The sequence below is a fragment of the Sebastes fasciatus genome, chromosome 9, assembly GCF_043250625.1.
Source record: "Sebastes fasciatus isolate fSebFas1 chromosome 9, fSebFas1.pri, whole genome shotgun sequence".
NCBI classification, from domain to species: domain Eukaryota; kingdom Metazoa; phylum Chordata; class Actinopteri; order Perciformes; family Sebastidae; genus Sebastes; species Sebastes fasciatus.
The window spans coordinates 10,867,657-10,888,769 of record NC_133803.1 but is presented as its reverse complement, the minus strand read 5'-3'; the positions used below and the strand labels follow the sequence as shown (position 1 = coordinate 10,888,769).

The following is a 21,113-nucleotide window of genomic DNA, read 5'->3' as shown; positions in this document are numbered from 1 at the left end:
CGATAAGAGCCGTTTTTTTTTCTTTTTTCTTTAATTAATTCAAGGCAGAATGATAGGACGATCTTCTCTGCGCCACGGGCACTCCATGCACTGACTGTGACTGAATGTTGTGTTAATGATGTCCGTGCGACCAATCAGGTGATGACAGACAAGGATCATACCATTAAGCAGGGAGGGGCGGGCATGCGTGGGCGCTGACGGTCTACAGGTACACAGCAGGAGGGAGAGGAGGAGAAAAAGAGAGAGGAGTGTGGTGCACGAATAGCAGACAAGATGAGTGACAGTCGGAAACGAAGCAGCATGTAAAATTATGATAATCTGAAATTATGAGGTTTAGGATAATTATATTGAATAATTTAAGTGATATATGTGCACACATACTAATCAAAGGTCAAAACAGCGCTAAATGTGGCTGAATTATAAAAGGCAGAAGTTATAAAACGAAGAGCCGTTTGGGAGCCGAAAGAGCCGGCTCTTCTTGGTGAGCTGAACCAAATGATCTGACTCACTAAAAAGAGCCGCAATTCCCATCACTAGTTTCTAGCTATAAATATTACAATTATACAGAAAGTTAGAACTTTCTACAACACGTGGTGTTTGTTGTCAAAACTAAGAGCCAATCAGCTCTTTGATCACGCCCCAGCCAGGCGCGATCTCGTGAGGTTATCGTTGCCCAAGTGTGCATGACGTCAGAGCAAGTCGGTACGGACACTAACCAGCATGCACGAGGAGGAATTAGTTCTACAAACTCAGCTGTCTTGTCTCCTGAAAGACAGTAAGTAGGCCTAATTGGACCGGGGAGCTTTACAAATCTGAGGATAGAGTCAGCAACAACTAACACCTCAGAGCTTCTTTGTAAATTGCCACCTTCGGAGGGTTGGGCCAGTCTAATGAGCTGTGCAGGTGCGCTGAGTGATTGATTTTCTGAGCTACAGCAGGTGTGGAGGAAAGCTCAGTAACAGGTGGTTGTGATGAGGAAGACACTGGAGCTAGGAACAGGAACGTCCTCTACTGGAAGAGATCTTCAATGAGCCAAGGGCCCAGAGAAACCTTGCCCGCTGCGGATGGATCGGCTCTGGTAAGTTGTGGCCTGAGATGGCTTCCTCTGGGGATGGGGATATTGTTGGTTGTAAGCTATTAGATCCATAGATCCCAGATTGGACCTTTAGCATCATTATGCCTGGTGGTTACCTCACAGTTATTCTCTCCTGAGATATTCAGCGCTCAGTTAAGAGTAACATTAAGATTTGTTAATACTAGATAGACCAAACAGGTTTTAAAGAGCACTACAAATTAAAAAGGGTAAATAAAGACTGCAGCGATCAAGCCTTTGGCTGGCTGTGTCGAAAAAAGTCATATATAATATAGGCTATAGAAAACAAGACATAAAAAATTTAAAAGTATAGTATGTCAATAAAAAGTGAAAGAATAGTATGTTTGAAAAATAAAAAAAAAGTCTTAGCATAGTAGCCTATATCTAAAAAGAGTCATAAAAAGGCATTATTATAAGTCATAGTATGTTAGTTTTTTAGCATACTATACTGTGTAGTAGGGGTGTAACGATACAATACGATTTCCATGGTTCCGATATGATTCAAGGACGATATTTGGCTCATCTAGAGTGATACCGTACGATTCAATGATTTGAAATAGATACAGTAACTTTTTTTTGCCAAAAATTCAATCAGTGTGACTATGAAATAAATAGCTGGATACTGGACAGTGCAGGTCAGGATTCCTCAAAGGTTTTCTTGTACGGGAATCGTGGATAAATAAATTATGGAAATAAACAAGTAAACGACGATTAATGGCAAATACATACACCTTTTATTTGAAACTAATAAAAAGTGCAACTGCAGGAACTGCTGGGGCAGTTCTCTAGATACAAGGCAGTGCAATATTGAACAAAACATATAATAAACCAACTTCTATTCAGGTTAAATGAACAGTGGTTTAACCTGCTGCTTCTGTTCCATTTTCAATATAAACGGTAGATCAATAATACAGTGATCAACCGCTTATAGTGATCAAAAAGCTTGGGACACTAATCATTCCTATACAAACGCTGTTTAAATAATTTGTGTGTCGAAAAAGCCATGGTATAGTATGTCGAAAAACGTCATATAAAAGTCATAGTATAGTAGGTAAAATCAAGTCATGTTAAAGTTTGTCAGAAAAAGTTCATAGTAAAGTATATTGAAGTATATAAGAAAAAAAGTCATAGTATAGTATGTCGAAAAATAAAGTCATAGTATAGTATGTCGAAATGAAAGTTATATGTTGAAAAAAAGTCATATTATAGTATATTGTAAAACATTTGAAAAATTCATAGTATGTTGAAAAAAGTCATAGTATAGTATGTTGAAAAAAAAGTCATAGTATAGTATGTTGAAAAAAAAGTCATAGTATAGTATGTTGAAAAAAAGTCTTAGTATAGTATGTTGAAAAAAAAAGTCATAGTATAGTATGTCAAAAAATAAAAAGTCATAATATAGTATGTCGAAAAAAAGTCATGGTATAGTATGTCGAAAAATTTATAAAAAAAGTCATAGTATAGTATGTCGAAGTAAAAGTTATATGTCGAAAAAAAGTCATATTATAGTATGTTGTAAAAAAAATTCAAAATTCATAGTGTAGTATATGGAAAAAAAAGTCATAGTATGTCGAAAAATAATAAAAAGTCATCATATAGTATGTAAAAACAAAGTAATAATATAGTATGTCGAAAAATTAAGAAAGCCATGGTATAGTATGTCGAAAAACGTCATATAAAAGTCATAGTATAGTAGGTAAAATCAAGTCATGTTAAAGTTTGTCAGAAAAAGTTCATAGTAAAGTATATTGAATAAAGTCATGGTATAGTATGTCGAAAAATTAAGAAAAAAAGTCATAGTATAGTATGTCGAAAAATAAAGTCATAGTATAGTATGTCGAAAAATAAAAAGTCATTATATAGTATGTCGAAAAAAAGAAGTCATAGTATGTCAAAAAAAAGTCATAGTATAGTTTGAAAAATGAAGAAAAAGTCATAGTATAGTATGTCAAAGAAAAAAAAGTCATAGTATGTCGAAGTAAAAGTTATGTCGAAAGAAAGTCATATTATAGTATGTTGTTAAAAAATTTAAAAAATCGTAGTGTAGTATATGGAAAAAAAAAGTCATAGTATGTTGAAAAATTAAAAAAAAAACAGTAAAGTATGTCGAAAAATAATAAAAAGTCATAGTAAAGTATATCCGAAAAAAAATCATATAGTTTGTTGGAAAATTAAAAAAAAGTCATATAGTTTGTCGAAAAAATTAAAAAAGTCATAACAAAGTATATCGAAGAAATAAGTCAGAGTATAGTATGTATAAAAATATAAAATGTCATGGTATAATATGTTGAAAAAAGGCATAGTTTGTTGAAAAAAAGGCATAGTATAGTATGTCAAAAAAAGTCATAGTGTAATATGTCAAAAAAAAGTCACAGTATTTCGAAAAAAAAAAGTCATGGTATAGTATCTCATTTAAAATTTAATTGGATTAGGTTTTTGGATTTAAACTTTATTGTCATTGCTTACAGTACAGGTTCTGAGACAACTAAATTCAGTATGTATAGCATATATACAGAATAAGATATTGTATGTGGAATAAATAGTAAATGGTATGAATTCACTATCTATATATACAGTATATACAATATGAGCAGTATGAACAGTATTAACGGTGTGTGTGATTGCTGTCACCAAGGTTCGGAGTTCAGCAAGATGTCATCTGAGGAGAGAAAGCCGTTTCTGAGCATGCTGGTCCTGGAACAGAGAGTCCTGAAGCGTCTCCCAGAGAGGAGGAGGGCAAACACACTGTGGCCGGGGTGAGAGATGTGCTATTACTGTGAATCTATGTTGAAAAAAAGTCATGGTATAGTTTGTCGGAAAAATAAAAAAGTCATAGTATAATATGTTGAAAAAAGTCATAGTACAGTTTGTCAAAAAAAAGTCATAGCATAGTGTGTCGGGAAAAAAGTCATATAGTATGTTGAAGAAGTAAAGAATTCATTGTATGTTGAAAATAATCAAAAAAGTCATAGTATATTATGTCAAAAAAAATAAATAAAAAGTGACATGATATACTGACAATGACATTTTTTTATGACAAACTACTATGAATTTTTTTTTGATGACAGTATAGTAGGTCTTAATACGGTCATTGCATAGTATGGCAGTAGAATGGCAATTTACAACATTTTTCTTGAAATATGCCTTTTTATGACATTTTCTGTGACGTAGTATAGTGCCATTTTTTTTATGATATAGTATACCATGGCACTTTTTTATGACCTACTATAGTATGGAATGTTTCAAGATCATGTTGGGTAATATTTATAAAAATGAAACCTATAAAGTAAGAAGTTAATCATATGTTTTGCTTGATAAATCTTAATTTGCAAAGTAATTAGAAGCTATAGATGTAAAATAAATGAGTGGTCTAAAAACAATTTTATTCCCTTCTGAAATGTTAGCATAAAATGGAAATATTAAAGTACTGAAGGTATAAGTAAAGTACAAGTATCTGGAATTAGTACAGTAATTGAGAATAGCAAGTGGTGGAAGGTGAGTGAGGGAGTAGCCTACAATAACAGAGGAAAACATGTCTTTGTAGTTCAAATAAAAAGAGTTTCCAGGTTTAGAACACAAATACATCCATTTTAATTTGAGAAAATACAAAAAGAAACCATGTACAATCTATGTACAAACTTTTTGTACAAGACAGTATAATTATCAGCAGATTATATTTGACAGAGTCAGGTAGATCAACTCAGCACCATCAAATAATCCATCATTTCTAGAACATGTCCAAACTAATTAGACTGCTATGTACTGTATAACTCCTGTTTGCTGCGATGACGATGTGCCAACAAATCCTATCTGTGATACGCAAGAGCAATGTCCTGAATTCTTCCTGAACTGATAGGCAGCCGAAAGAAATTAGCAATAATTGTAACTTTTCTTAAAAAAAAAAAAAAATCAACAAAAAAATTGCTGAATGCAATTTTAATGTATTGTTAAGACTTGAGACCCACCTCCCATCCCCATAAGTATTATATGTTCTATTATATCTAGTACAATTCCCAGGAAATAAGTTATTATATCCATCCTTTACAGCAAAAAATAGATTAACAAAAATAATGCAACATACTGTAACAGTAACGTATGACGCATCATCATCTTTGATTTTGTTCAACAACACATCTGATGTTGCAGGCATGTGCCTCTATGTGCATCTTTCAGTCATCCATATCTAACAACACTACATAACACAATGAATGCCACTTTTCGCTATAGTGGGACTTATTATGGGCCCTCCTCTTGACCTCCGGCACTGCCTGGCACTATACTGGCATGGAGGCATTGATGGCTTGGATGTTCTCCATGCCAGTACACCGTTCTCACAGTGGAAAAACACTTGGGACTCAGCTCCCTCAAAGCGAGCTTATGTCCCTGAATGACTGAAGGATGCTTGCTCAACTAAACTCTTCATGGCACTTCAAAAAAACACTCTAAAACTTTAGAGGTATACAATGCAAAGACCTAAAACATCTAATAGAGACATATGACTAGGTGTAGGAAGGAGAGACCTCTCGGCCCAGTGTTGTGGAGTAATGCCAGCCTGAATGAGTCGCACAATGAGGGTTCAGGTAGAAAAAGCACAGTAATCAAGTGTAATGAAATCAAATGGTGCATTACCTTTTGTGAGTTTATGTTAATGCCAGTTTGCAGCATGTACCGTTTTATTTCTGAACAATGCTATGTTTAAGTACCACATAAAAATACTCTGTAAACAAATAAGAAGCAGTTGTGACAGATTATGACAGATGACAAGCTGACAAAATGGAATGTAAACCCTGTAATAACGCAAAGTTGTAAAAAAGGTAAATTAAGGATGTTCTCTCTTTTGATAACCTCTGCTGAATTGGTGCTACCTTCCATCTTTGTGATGGCTGATAAACCAGATCAAATTCCGCCCCGACTTTTCCTACTTGAATAGACTCCCAAAAGAATCCAGGATCTTTCATTTTCAAGATACACATTTGTCTTTTTTTTTCCCAACATAACAATCAGTTTGTCGATTCTATGTATAATGAGTCATTGCCATTATCAAATATTAATAGTTCCTTATTGTTCAGGCTAGCAAAGTATGCCATTAACAACCCAATTATACATAAATTTTACTCACATATTTTGAAAAGAAATCTATTTGCTACAAAGTGTGACAACGATGTAATCACAGTTCAAAAGTTCACTTCAGGACAATGTGTGTGTGAAGCTTCAATATAGTTGCACCACACCCAATAGACGGACATTAAAGCTCAGATCATTTTGTTTGAAAAAGAAATGTGGTTTATATAATGGGTTGAATTTACACAAACATATTTAGCACAATATTATCTTCTTTTCCATATTCCAAATATTACTTTTTTTTATAATTACTTTTCCTTTACAGGCTATAGAAGAGAATCACTGCATTAAACAGACAGCGTCTCTATCGTATTTGAAACCAGATTTTGTGGAAAACTTCAGCACACTGTGCTTTAGTGTACACACTCTTCTGCCACACTAGGGACCTAATTTAGGTCAAACACATCTAATAAAGGTCATTGTGTTCTGGCCTGCACACATAGGGAGCGATCTTCCCGGTATTATTACTCTGACATGCTCTCCATCTAAATACAACATTTACCCCCCAATACATAATTCCATTTCACCTATCTTTCCGTCTGCATGTTCGCAGCTAGGGATGCTTAGTAGTAGACGCATTATTTAGTAGATACGGCTCATCTGTGCAACTAAAAAGATGAGCCTTAATCTATTTCTACAAGCACTCAACAGAGCTGAGCTGCCAGGCTGAAGATGGTGGTTTCACAATGCAAGCTAGTCTAAGCTTTATTGGCTCCAGAGTGATGCAGTTTGTTAAACAGGGGGCAGGGCAGATAAAAAAATAACCTTTTGTTTTAGTACAATGTGAATGGTGAATATAGTCAAACACAAAATCCCTCGATATGTAGTTATAATTAAAGATATCATTTGTCTCTTATCTCCCACAGTACTTCTCACTTGCTTCTTGTCTAGAAAAATAAGTACAAATTGATTATGTTTATGGATACAAAATAATTATGTTTAAATGTATAAATCCAACTACATATTTGCATGAAGTTTTTTGTTAGGAGTACAAGGCTACCACCTCAGTCCTCCATCACTATCACAGCTGGATTTGGATCTATCAGTGCCTAAACATGTTGCACACAGGCTAGCTTAAAGAACACTGGTTCCTCGGCAGTATCCTTATTAGCAGTCTGTGGCGTTGTTGCATTTCCACCCAACTACGTTTGAGCATTTCCCCGTGTTAGAGGACACGAACGTGCAGCTTAACTCCTGAGAGTTTTGAGGCGTGTGACATCTGGATTGGCAACAGAGAACATCCAAGCTTCTTTACTGCCTCTGTGCCAACCCTATGCCAGGCAGTTGCTTTGATCAAGGGAGGACCCATTGATGCCCACTCTTATGCAATATGTGGCATTTCTTTCCTCAGAGATGAACTTTTTGTAACAGAAAAAACATTCAGAAAATACTCTTCTTTGTGATCCCAAATTTTGCCGCAGATATCACGGCAAAGCATCAACGGTGGCCACGCTTAGCTGCTGTTCGTGTTAGCTCAGCTCAAACATAGTTGGGGATTTTGGTTTTGATTTTTGATGCAACGAAATTTTGTTTGTAGATCCAAACCCTCTTCTAATGTTTTTTTCTTCTACCATGACTTTCATTTTTTAGAGCAAAGATCCTGAATGCTGCCCCATCAAAGGTGCACCATCACATACACAGCGATGGAGCAGATGACAGCACTGATCAGGATGAGTGGCTGCGATGCACACACATAAACACACAACGTAAATGCTCCCAAACGCATGAAGGACACGGTAAGGTTGTTTTTCCATCCTGCTCATGTTTTCAGGTTGATCAACCGCACTGTATCTGTTATAGAGGGGGCTCAGGCACATATCATGCGATAGGAGCGTAAAACAGAGTCACAGGCTTAATGATCCGACGTATCAGCAGAAGACATGTAGGTACAGGGTTCTTTCAGCCAGCATACACCAACACTGCACCATTATCTGAGTTCTTAGACTACTGTTTTGCAAGATGATTTTTGTTCTGCATGACCGGAATGCTCTCACTCAACATGACGAGTCAACAGTGAAGTAGCAAACCTTACGCAATGACAAGATGTACAGCAACCTAAGATGAATATGCCTCCGAAACCAAGCAGCCCTCCCGCCCTCGCTCTTCCTTCCTTCATCTTCTCAGCGACGTTATATTGGGGGGAGGGAGGGGTCTGATGGTTCCAGTTGTTCTGTCAAAAGAAACTTGTTCAGTTTTAGTGCAAATAGAACAGAAGCAGACAGGAGATATGAAGTTGATGAACCCAGTTGGTTTGACGTGACGCATCTGGGCGGATCTTTGGGAGATGATATGATCAGTTTATCGCCGCAACCCTCATCCTCCAAGAACCAGTCACCTTAGCAATGGAGTCTGGTCACACGAAGAGGTGAACTATTGCAAAGAATTACAGGAAGTACTCTTTTTCTTTTTTTTGCCAACTCTTAAAATAATTCCAAAAAGTGCTAGGGGGAAGGGGCTGTACAATCCTTATTTGATTGTCATTATGTACATCACTATGGATACATTAATAAATAAAACAATGTCCAAGAGCATGGAAGTAACATTAAAGGTATACACATAGGAGGTCCCTTCCAGTTCGGGTTTCTGTCCAACCCTCGATTAGAAGAATGAGTGAAGAGAAATGTATCAGTCTTCAACATCCCTGTCATCATCATCAATCCTCCATGGGTGATCTCCCATCTCTTTTGAAAGAGCGTACAGATGTCTGGTGAGTCGGCAAGAAAACCCTGTGTTCAGCATTCATCTTCAACTTCTCTGATTGGTGGAATCAGACTACTAGTGGATTTGTATTGGTTGACTTGGTTGGCCATGTGAGTGCTCATGGGCTTGATCTGAATGTTCCGTGGGTAGGCATTTTCTGGTTCATCTGTAAACCATTTCTTTTCTGAAGGCGAAAAAGGAAGAGGAGAGGACAAAATTAGTTTAAAAAAGTATGCAGCATTGGATCACTTACAACCATACGGCCTCAGTTTAAGTGGTAGAGTTGCATGGCATTCTTTGTGATTAGCATCAGACCGTGACGTCCAGTTTAAGTCTGTGTTCTGGTGCACTGAGCCAATTTGAATGTCATGGTGTTGACATGGTGGCATTGTGTAATGAAGGATTCTATTTTGGATAACACAAAAATCCTCCTAAGGGTATTGTTCAGTTCTACAGTGTCAACAGAGTCAGGTCTGCCAGATTGCGAAATAATTTCTCACTTCCTCCTCCTATCTAGCCACGCAGATACTTTTATTTTTCCTCCGGTTTTGAGAGAGATTTCTGATGCCATCTCAATATAGTGAAAGAGAATGGAATTAAGTTTGTTGCGGCGGTCCAGAGTAGAAGAGTAATATACTGTATAATACTCGTTTTGGAAACTTACTTTATATTTTGATGCAAAGATTTAAATTTAAACTAATATGTGTTGTACAGGTAGGAAACTCCTTTAAGGAATAACTGTGTAGGTTGTGTGCTTAACGTTAGCGAGTGTTGGTGTGTGCAGTCAAGAGAGAGACAGAAGAGGCGAGTGAGAGAACGAGTGAGCGGGTAAGAGGGAGCGGGTGAGCGAGAGGTTAGACAGGTAGCGAACTCATTTAAGGAATAACTTAGTGCGTAGGTTGTGTGCTTAATGTTAGCGAGTGTTGGTGTGTGCAATCAAGAGAGAGAGCGCAAGAGAGCGTAGTAATTGGAGATTTATGTATGTATTTTTAAGATGTTTTTAAACTAAAATGTGTTATACAGGTAGAAAACTCCTTTAAGGAATAACTCAGTGCGTAGGTTGTGTGCTAAACGTTAGCGAGTGTCGATTGAGAGCGAAAGAACAAGCGAGCATTAGAGGGAGCGAGCAAGAGACAGAGAGATATCGTTGTTCCAAAACAATTTGACTTGTGGAGCGTTATGATTTATAAGTTTGTTATTGATGTTAATAAAATGTAACTAATGTTAACTTCATCATTTGAATATGCTGTGGCAATATGTAGAGTGTTACGTCATGCCAGTAAAGCCAATTGAATTGAAGGAAAGAGCAAGCGAAAGAGTGAGCGGGAGAAAGAAAGTAAGCGAGAGAGAACGATTGAGCGGAAGAGAACGAGTGAGCACAGGAGCGAGAGAACGAGTGAGTGAGAGAACGAGAGAGCGAGCGAGTGAGAGAACGAGAGAGCGAGTGAGAACGAGAGAAAGAGAGAACGAGCAAGAGAGAATGGGCTAGCAAGATAAGCGAACGAAAGAGACAGAAGAGTTGCGAGAGAGAAAATTAGTTAGCGAGTGAGCGAAAGATGAGTTTGCGAGAGAGACAATGAGTGAGGGAGAGAGAGTGAGCGAGCGAGAGAGAACAATTTAGCGGGAGAGAACAAGCGAGCACAGGAGTGAGCGAGAAAGAATGAGATAGTGAGAGAACGAGAGCAAGCGAGAGAATGAGAATGAGTGAGAGAACGAAAGAGCGAGAGAAAGGGAATAAATGAGCGAGAAAGTGAGAGAACGAGCGACAGAAAGAGAACAAGCGAGAGAGTGAGTGAGAGTGAGAGAGTGAGTAAGCGAGAGAGAACGATTGAGCCAACACGGGAGAGAGAACGAGAGAGCGTAGTCATTGGAGATCTCTGTATGCGTAGAGAGTGAGCGAGAAAGAATGAGAGAGAACAAGTCGGTGAGAGAACAAGCGAGCGAGAGAACTTTTTAAGATATTTTTTAAACTAAAATGTGTTATACAGGTAGCAAACTCCTTTAAGGAATAACTCAGTGCGTAGGTTGTGTGCTTAACGTTCGCGAGTGCAGTCGAGACAGAAGAGGTGAGAGAGAGCGAGACAAGTGAGCGAAAGAGAACGAGTGCAAGAGCGAACAAGTGAGAACGAGTGCGAGCGAGAGAGAACGAGAGAACGAACGAGAGAATGAGCGAGCGAGAGAGAACGAGCGAACATGAGAACGAGAGAGCGAGCGAGAGAATTAGTGAGCACGAGAGGGCGAGTGAGCGAGCGGGAGAGAAAGAGGAGGCGCGAGAGAGCGAACTAGAAAGAGAAAACGAGCGAGAGAGAGAGGGCGAGCGAGCTTAGTCTGGAGATTTCGGTATTTTAAGATGTTTTTAAACTAAAATGTGTTATACAGGTAGCAAACTCTTTTAAGGAATAACTCAGTGCGTAGGTTGTGTGCTTAACGTTCGCGAGTGCAGTCGAGACAGAAGAGGCGAGAGAGAGCGAGACAAGTTAGCGACAGAGAGCGAGACAACGAGTGAGCGAGACAACAAATAAGCGAGAGAGAGCGAGACAACAACTGAGCGAGAGAGAGAGAGAGAGAGAGAGAAGGAGCAAGAAAGAACGAGAGAGAGCAAGCGAATGTTTAAGTAGGCTATGAGAGCAGTGTTTCTGAGCGCGGTACGAGGAAAGGGAAAGGTGTATGCCAGCTGTCAGAAGTTTGTAAACTCTCTCCTAGCACTTAACAGGCATCTGCAATGCCATTCAGGATGTCACTTCCTTTTGGGTGAAGTTGTAATATCAAATTTTAACTTTGCTATGTGGAGCAAGCCTTGTGTGCGCGCGCGCGTGTGTATGTGTGCGTGTTCATGTACATGCAGACTGGCATGTGTGGAGATTCATTTGTGCGTGTGTGTCAGCAAGCTTAAGGCTGTGGGGCCGTGTGTTACAGCACAGGCATTTGATGTGTAGAATTGTGCCTGAGGTGAAGCAAGATGTCTGCCATCTCTCTCCAGAGTCTGCTGCTGATACGGTGAACTTAGTGATGTCGCCTCAAACCACCATATCAGGTGCACAGGGTTACAAGGAGGTAACTCATATTCCCCTTCAATTTAGACTTTAAATCGGTCACACCTCCCACTTTCCTGGTGTGACCGATGGCACAGGGCTGGACACGCTTTCTTAAAGTTCTGTGGAGAAGTAAGCAATTGGCTGCATCAGGGGGATTTGAATCAGCCTGACCTACATGTGAGCTATGATCTAGGTTTGTACAGTCGGGCAACATGTTGTTACTCTGATTTATGCTGATGCTGGTACAATAATAACCTACTGTACTCAATGAGAGCATAAATGACAAGTCTGCTACAGTCATCTATTAGCATTCAATAGGAGGGAAGATGCGCAAACACACAGACCTCTCACACAATGCAAACCATCTCAAGTTGAAATAAATCATAAAAAAGGCATGATAAATGACAGAAAGAAACCATGTGAAAAGGGATTTGTCTGGAGGAAAAGAAAAACCCATATCAAGTGAATAACTGAGGTAAAGGCACAAAGAAAGGAGGGGGGGGGGGGGTTTCGTCTCAACCTCATGCAATGTGGAGATGGTCCTGATCATGGCAGGGAGGGAGGGCAGGAGCAGCAGCAGACATTTTGCTTTCCAGATGAAAGCAAAACTTAAACTGAGGCATGGTTAACTTAAAATCTGAAGAACATAATAAATAAAACAAACTCCCCTCGTCATAACGACATCCACAGAGGACATAGTTATGATCAGAACCCCAGGATAGGTTGCTAAGTCATGCAGAATCGTTAACTTGCATACCTTGGCCCATTCTATTCATCCTTGTTGCACTTCAGAAAGAGAGGTAAGTAATCTACTGTAAGTGAGTAGTATTTACAGTCAATACACACCTGACAAATGACTACAAGTCCAACTAAGGCTTGCATATTGTTACTACTACAATACTTAAGCTATATCATACATCTTATATTTAAGATGTATTGAGGGCTTATCTACCATTTAATAATTATTGAGTACGATCATAACAAATCTGCATGCTTTTAAAATATGTCAATTTCAGTTCCTTTATTCTCCCAGTTGAATATTAAATTCAAAATGTATATTTTTTGGGGGGAGAATAGATTGCTACAGGGATGATGTATTTTTGTATGCCAACCCAGAAGTTAGAATCACGGGTTCCCTCAACAAAAAGTCAATGGGATTTTTCCATTGGGTTTTGAATTATTGTAGAAAATAAGTTCTGTGGCAAACACACGTTTATGATACTTACATGTTTTGTTCAGCAATATAATCTCAACAAATGAACACTACTTCTATGATTTTTTTAAGTGTGAATGCAATCGGCAGAAGTAAAAAGTTCCTGAGGCTGACGACTCGCGTGATGACGCATTGTAGTATCATTTAGCCACTTGTAAGCAACCCCCTTTTTAAAAAGGGGATAAAAGTGGGATATTTACTGACGTATTTTATATTGTATAACAAAACATTAAGATCTCTTAAGCTTGTGTTAACCACAGGCCTTATATCAGGCATCTGACTAAAAACCCATTAAAAAAAAACCCATTGACTTCGAGACAATGGAACCGTATGTGCTAAAATGCTCATTTCCGGGTTTTAGGACTCATTCCTGTAGCACTCTAAGGACTCTTTAACGTGTAGGTCAAAATATTTCACCAAATTTGAAATAATCTTAATTGTATAATAAACAGAACATGAAAGAGGGCTACCAACATGGACATGCAATAAAGCAGTACAGAAGCACCAACAAAATATCAACACTACTAATGAGGGATGATCTTGTGAGCAATGTTAGCCAAATGTCCTTCATAATCAATATCAACTACAGTAGGTAAATCACAAAACACTACATCCATGATCGAGGCATACTGATCATGAGCGTTAAATGTGCACAAATATCCAACAAACAACAGTAAATAACTACACAAATATTAAGAGTTAGACACAAAACAACTAGATATTGACACATACAGCAGGTAGAGCGAACAACATACTGAATGTGTGTTGTGTTGTATTATGTCAATTTCTTTGGCTGTGTTTGAGGCCTTTACTGTAAGCTTGTTTCCAACCACAATGGCTTTGCCATCCAAACAAGTGGTTTTACTGTTTACAATGCCACAAACTAAATTAGTAAGAAAAGACTCCCAACAGTCTTTGACTACAAGAAATGAGCTTTCCACAAAGCAAGTTTACCAATTTGTTCATGTCATGTTATGATTGCTGTGATGTGAGAGTGAATGCCACATGCAGATGATTATGGGGGAAACACACAAACACCGAGCATGAACGCAGAGCACAAATCGCACAAACGAACCACAAACACACAAAGCACAGTATTTATCAATGTGTCACCACAGTCTGCATACGAACACACACAGACAAACCTATAAAATACAGGTCTGGTATCAAAACACTAAGCATGCAGGCTAAAACTCCACAGCACTTACTTCTGTTTGTCGCGGGACTCCCGGGTCTTACTGCTGCGGTTCTGCCGGTTGGAGGCCGGGATGGAGTGGACGGAGGAGCTCTTTTTGCTGGAGGAATGGGAGGAGTGGGAAGAGTGGGACAAGCTTGTCCGGGACTGGCCTGCGTTATGGTCAAACTGCATGAGGCAGAAGATAAGGTCTGTGGGCACGAGCTCAAACTCATACGGTGGGTTCGTGATCACATACCTGCCCAGAAAACAAAATGTTGGATAAGATTACACTTCCATGATCCTTGTGGAAATAGTGAAGGACACGTCAAAGAAAGAAAGGTATTTATTGAGTATATTTCATCACTAGAACATTTAACAGAGGAATATGGATGAATGTATGAGGAAAAAATGGATCAAAACTTTGGTGTGTAAAATTGCACAGGTTGTAGTTAAGGACTTGGGATTAAGGAATGTACAGAGCCTAATTAGAATTCAATATATAAATATGAATGTGAATTATGAGGCAAAAAAAATTATACAAAAAATTCGGCAATGTACATTATATTCCATCTACAAAATTAAAGGATTTTGACTGAGCAACAATATATGAATAACGTTGCATAGACGTATGCATTATAATGAAAATGAATGTAAGTAACAAGAGGTTAAGGCCATGAAGAATGTGTTTGGATAGAGACACATATGTCTATTTAACAGGACAAACTTAATTTTTTAATATTCAAGAACCTTACCTTTTTACATTACACTATATTACAGTATATAACTATTATTGGACAGTGAATATTCAGTGTTTGTTAGACTTAAAATTTTAGTCCCATCTTTAGTCTCTATTATCAGTTTTGTATTTTATTCTTTTTTCTATTTAATTTAGTCTATTTCATTTACTGTGTGTAATTTGGCCTTTTAGTTGTACTTGTTTCTCACCTACCTTATTTGTTTTCATGATGTATGTAAATTAGCTGCTGTAACACTGCGAATGTATTCTTTGTGATGTACTGTATCTATAACCCTAATTGTCATTTTATTACATCAAAATATTTATTTTGACACAGAGTGAAGGCAGAAATCGTACCGTTTTGTACACGGGCTCGGTGCGTTTAGGTGAGCGTCTCTTAATCTGTAGATTCCAAAACACAGCATGTTGTACGTCTTCAGAGCTTTACAGAATAAATCGCCGTAGCAGCCGCCGTCCTGAGGAACAACAGAACAAAGACACAATCAGTGAGCGCGTAGGTCAGCCTGATGATCTGGATCAGCTGCCGTAAATGTCATTATATGTAAAGTTGTAGTGAAAATTCAATGTTCTGCATTGCTGAGGGTATTTTGCTTGCGAGCGAATACCAACTGTTGGCAATGCAGACTGTAACAATCAGCAATGTTTTAAAATTATGCCATAACTCATCCAAGAAAAAACAAAATCACTTCAGTATTGGAAGTATTGCAAAACAAGGTTGGAAACAATTAAACTTGGAATTTCGTTGGTGGTGTTCATTGTTCTCTCTAAAGCCCTCTTCACTCTCCACCCACCAATGCTTGCTTTGCGTGATCACTGTTCTTCACATCGGATTAAGGGCCGCGAGGAGCGGAGGCAGCCAGATGTGTGCTGCTGGGTAGTGCCAAAACGTGTCATCTTTGCTTAAACATCCACTTACCCCCAAGTCGGCAAATGGCCCGTCGTAGAGGGCTAGCTGGGCGACGCGACACCTGTCTCTGTTGGCCAATGTCTGCGGTGTGCTGTAGCCTCCTTGGAGGGCGTTCTCCTCAGCCAACAGGGCCTCCAGCTCTGGCGTGGCTCCTCCTGTTACCAGCGTCCGAATCAGCGTTAGGATGTTATCATTGAAGTATGTCTGGGGAAAAGAGAGAGGGGGTATCTGTAAGCAGATGCCATTAGAGTCACAAGTGGCAGATGTGGGAAGAAAGCACAGCCCCTATTATGTCGGCCCTCAGCCTGTCTCTTCACATAGAACGGACTGGGAGGTGAGGAGAAAAGCGACAGAAGACTACAGAGGACTCTCTGGCTTGTGCACCATTCCTATGATGCCATATTTTCATAAGGCTTGGTTCACCTAAATTATTTTCATTTACCTCCAGTGGTATGTGTAGCCATGCAGATAGCTTTGGTTTTTAGAAATCCGTTTTTTAGACTTCTACCTCCACCCAAATAAAACGGATGTGAATGTAATTTAGTTTGTGGTGTTTTTAACATTGATTAATTGCATAAAAAAAACCTCAACAGAAACATGTCTTTGCAGGATCAGCATTTCTATTACTTTGGATAATCCAAAGACCTTGCTGTGTTAAGTTTTTATTGGACCAACTTTCTACAGAAGCAATATTGCTTTTTCTCTGGATTATCCAGTATGTTATTAAATTCAACAACAGCAAATCTTTGATTTTGTTTATGTCCATTCCAGACAGTTCTATTTGATCTATCTCATAGACTGTATATAAGAAGTGGACATAGTCACCCATTGGTTTGTGGGCTGCCGTTTTGTAGCCTAGAGTTTGGCATTTTGGCCGTTGCCATCTTGGTATTTGGCCGTCACCATCTTGTTTTTTTGCAACCAGAAGTGACACAAGAGCGTGGAGCTAAGTACAACCGAATGCTGAAACGTTTTCAGGCGACCAAAAAGGTTATAATTAACTTTAATGAACTGAAAGCACACTGAAAGGGTTAATGTTCTAACACAGACAATGTGGTAGTGACCTGTCAATCACAAGCCCTAAAGCATACCCTGCCATAATTTACAAAATGAAAATCATGCTGTATTAAAGAAGACTTGAAACTAGACCATAAACTCATGTTTACAATGTTTACTGAGGTAATAAATCAAGTGAGAAGTAGGGTCATTTTCTCATAGACTTCTGTACAATCTGACTTCTTTTTGCAACCAGAGGAGTCGCCCCCTGCTGGCTGTTAGAAAGAATGCAAGTTTAATGCACTTCCACATTGGCTTCACTTCTCAGACCTGGAGGTTGTCCACTGATCTACCTGCATGGCTATATACCACTAGAGAAAAGTGAGATATATACTGGACATTTTTATATAAATTGGGTGAACAACTCTGAAAATCTCTCATAAGGCTAATGTTTAAGATACATAAATGTACCAAAATGAGAGACACATGGAATCATTGACATTTTGATAATCATCGTGCATGATGGATCATCACGTTAAGAAAACAGGTACATCGACACGGCACTATTCTTTCCTCTAGGAACACTGATCTACACACTGTATGATGTCCGCTTCTGAAACAACGATTTGACTGCGCTCAGCGGGTGTCAGGTTCTCTTGTCCTTCAAGCCGATCAGGACCTGCTTTTGCCGCGCACGAAGACAGCCGATGTCACTCGGTAGCCGGGCCAGAGTGGCAGCTCCTCTCCCCGGGCCCCTGACAGGCCTGCAGAGCCTCATGATGGATGAGCACTGTCCATTAGCTGGCTTCACCTCTGACCAGTGCCAGACTACAGCTGACGCCTGCTCTACTCCCCGCTCAGCTCGGCTCTGCACGCCCCTCTAACCCCTCACTCACCGAGAAGGCTGCTGGAATTAAGCCATCACAGCACCAAAGGGAAAACCACAGTTGGTCATGAGAAGGGGGGGGGGGGGGAGAGAGTGGAAAAATGAGGTGAAGTGGAGGATTTCTTTTTCCCAACCTTTATCTCAGCTCCAGTGCAGCAATGACATTGTCAAAAGATGAGAGTGTTTCTTTGGCCTGTTCCACCTTGTGTCATCACCATTACACTAACCTTCAACACTTACTTTGTTAAAGGATCTAATAAGGCTCTTGAAAGTTGAATTCATAATACTTAAGATGAGGAGTGATGCCAACAATTTACATTTTGATGTCAGGGGAGCTGGCAGGCATGTGTGATGAATATACTGTACCATTTCATTTACCAACGTAGGCCTACTTGAAATGCCAAAATTGTGCATCTACTGAAACTCAATGCTAAATTTACCCTCCTTTCCTCTATTGGGGAAGCATTTAACCTCACAGTCTGAGACTAGATCGTCTTTTATGGTGACTACTGATATGTCTAAAAAAAATAATAGTTTTTCTTTTGTTGCCATAAACTTTAATATTTTAAAATAACGGAGTAGTAGAGTCATAACCACCAAAGAAGTGAAAGAAAACTCACAGGTCCATCTTTCGACTCTGACTCACTTCACTTGCTCACCTCTTTCCGTCATCCTGAAGTTTCTACCAGTGCAACAACATGCAATTATTACCCGGTGGGCGCAGCATCTCCATGTACTTTGTGTGAAACTTCTCTCTTACTTTCTCTTTTTAAAATTCTGACTATGACTCGGTTACGGCATCCAAACACAGGAAATCGAAATTATAAATATATGTTGCAAAATGTATGTAAGCGATTTTGAAAAACACTCCAACACAGCGAGTGTAAAAAGCGTGTTTGAGAACTCACCGCGCTCATCAGGGAGTCGAGTACACTGACAGCGAAGGCGGTGCCGCAGGCGAAGGGCTGAGTGAGGTACAGCTCTGTGTCTGGGTCGTCATCATCATCTTGGTCCAGGAACTGAACGTTTGAGTCGTTCACTGAGAGAGGGGAGGGAGGGAGTTAGAGACGGGCACTGTGAAGATGCATGAGCCAAACGCACACACACACACACACACCGACACCAACACACCTGAGAGTTCAGAAATAAAGACGTCTTTGTTTATGTTAAGTTACATTTTTAAAATATTTGAATATGTCATGGTAACAGAAACGTCTCAGGTATATTGGGTATTGATCCAGGCTTACAATATAATGCAACATTAGATGCACATTATATTTTGCTTCTATACTTATTTTTAGCTATAAAATTAAAACTTTATTTCTTCTCCAAACAATTGACATGCTTTTGATTTACCCATTAATTACTGTCGACTGAATTACCTTTCAGACAGTTTGAAAATACACTAAATATGTTATCTGCAATTAGTTTTTTTGTCTATGTACTGTATAATTGTTTGGAAGGTGAAAAAAGTGTTTTGGACTTTTTGAAAAAATTATTCAGCAATTTGAATATTAAATCAACTGTATATCACATGCAGGGTGCAATTAATACATTAAGACACACCACGACTTAAGGAGAAAAATATCTAAGTACATTATGCATACACAGTGATAACCATTGTAGAAGTCCCCGATTCTGAATAAACCATACATCTATCCTGCATTAGTACCTCAGTAGCCACTGTATCTTGATATATTGTAACACAAACAAACAGTCACATTTTCAGTCAAGAGACAGTGACCAGTCTGTGGACTGTGTAGCCTGCGTAAAGATTAAAATATGATTATATTCTCTGGGAAAAAAAACACAGCATATAGGTATTTCTTGATGCATCCAGTAAATACGTACAAAGTGAGACTTCAACAATGGCTAATGTCACATGAGAAAACCATGCACTTATAAATTCATGCTATGTTTTTCAGAGTTTTCCTGTGATGAGTGATGTCACATCATCACCTTTAAAGAAATATATCTTGAATATTTACCTTTAACCCTGAAAGTCAAATTAAAGCCCGGTGACAACACACCTTTTATTTAATCTCATGCTAAATAATAAATCAATTCTGCTAAATGAACTAAATGGCACAGTGTTAATGAAAATAACCCAAAACTGAAATGAAAAAGATATTTTTTGTCTCTCGTGTATATTGGTAGAGTTAAAAACACAAAGTGCTCCCTATAGTGCTAGTGTTTCTAGCAGCAGTGGGCAGTGAAGGCTCTATGAACCAGCATCCCTTGAAAAACGAGCATCACACAAGTTTTTGTTTGACTCCTCCGATATCTGAGCTTCAGAGATATGGTCTGGAGAAGAAAAAAAGAAACTGGAAAATAAATTTAAAAAATAAATAAACAGCTTAAAAGATGGTTTGATCTTGAGTTTTTTTGTTTTCCAAATCTGATTTCTTCCCAGGCTTCCTCTGCACTGTGGAACAGAAATGTCAGTCAAAGAGACAAGGGGCTGATGCAAACAGGCCTGGGCCAAAGGAGTGAATAGGGGGGGGTTGGATGTGTGTGTTTGGAGGAGGATGGGGGGTGAGGGGCAGAGGCGGTGTTGCTACTGTATGAAAACAGCCACAAGGACAGACTGAGCATGATCAAAAGGCGAGAGATGCTCTGCTAACGCAACTGGAGGGGAAAAAAATACCCCCAAAACAAAAAAAACAAAAAAAAATCATTAAAAGGGGGCCAAAACAAGACAATTTCAACCAGAACGAAGAATAAAAATGTGTTCAAAGTGAAGCCATGGGAGCAGCGGGGGCCTTGACTGCAGCCAGATAAATCAAGACAAGCTGATGAGGAGCGGGCGCGAGGGAACGAACGGCAGCAGAGGACAAAGGCTCGGCTTACCCAGCTCTGTTATCATTTGTATGTTGGTCCCACTTTTTTTTTCCTGACAGAGTGAAACCAATGGCAGTAGTTTGCCAGGTTTAGCTAATGGTGATGAGACAGTGCAGGGGAGGGGAGAAACGGTGTCGTTACTGAAACAGTTTGCAATAAAGGCATTTCGCTGTCTCAGACTACTCGTGTCAACCTCGGGATTTACTCCCGAGGCATTCATGGCTGTCCGGTATCTAAAAGTAAAGCACCCTGGATTACAGTGCACAGTAGATACAAAGCCAGAGCTGTCACACCGCCATATCACTACAACAACAACAAATTATTTCACGGTAGGAAGGTGAAAGGGATAAACATGGTCTTATCCATAAACATACCTACTTTACCCGC

The 21,113-nt window shown here is 39.0% G+C and overlaps 1 protein-coding gene and 1 long non-coding RNA gene across 16 annotated transcripts in view; one reads left to right on the top strand and one right to left on the bottom strand.

Annotated features, from left to right (window-relative positions):
- Positions 1-696: 696 nt before the first annotated feature.
- LOC141773871 (uncharacterized) lies at positions 697-18,405 on the top strand. 2 transcript variants are annotated; one of them, XR_012595197.1, is made up of 3 exons: positions 697-1,078; positions 7,805-7,950; positions 17,579-18,405. It is a non-coding gene; the product is annotated as an uncharacterized LOC141773871 (long non-coding RNA). The 2 variants fall into 2 exon arrangements; XR_012595198.1 differs by lacking the exon at positions 17,579-18,405 and adding an exon at positions 17,328-17,390.
- The window catches only part of kcnma1a (potassium large conductance calcium-activated channel, subfamily M, alpha member 1a), a 182,607-nt gene continuing 167,883 nt past the window's right edge, over positions 6,390-21,113 (bottom strand). For 8 of the 14 annotated variants that reach the window (XM_074645991.1, XM_074645980.1, XM_074645981.1 and 5 more), the window contains 6 exons: positions 18,794-18,924; positions 16,013-16,207; positions 15,433-15,551; positions 14,371-14,595; positions 12,707-12,735; positions 6,390-9,098 (listed from right to left, as the gene is read on the bottom strand). In XM_074645991.1, coding sequence (XP_074502092.1) covers positions 8,947-9,098; positions 12,707-12,735; positions 14,371-14,595; positions 15,433-15,551; positions 16,013-16,207; positions 18,794-18,924 — 851 coding nt within the window. In that variant the 3' untranslated portion in view covers positions 6,390-8,946. Of the gene's footprint in view, positions 9,099-12,706; positions 12,736-14,370; positions 14,596-15,432; positions 15,552-16,012; positions 16,208-18,793; positions 18,925-20,735; positions 20,820-21,113 lie in introns of all 14 variants that reach the window. The other 6 variants (XM_074645992.1, XM_074645987.1, XM_074645985.1 and 3 more) reach the window with 2 other exon arrangements.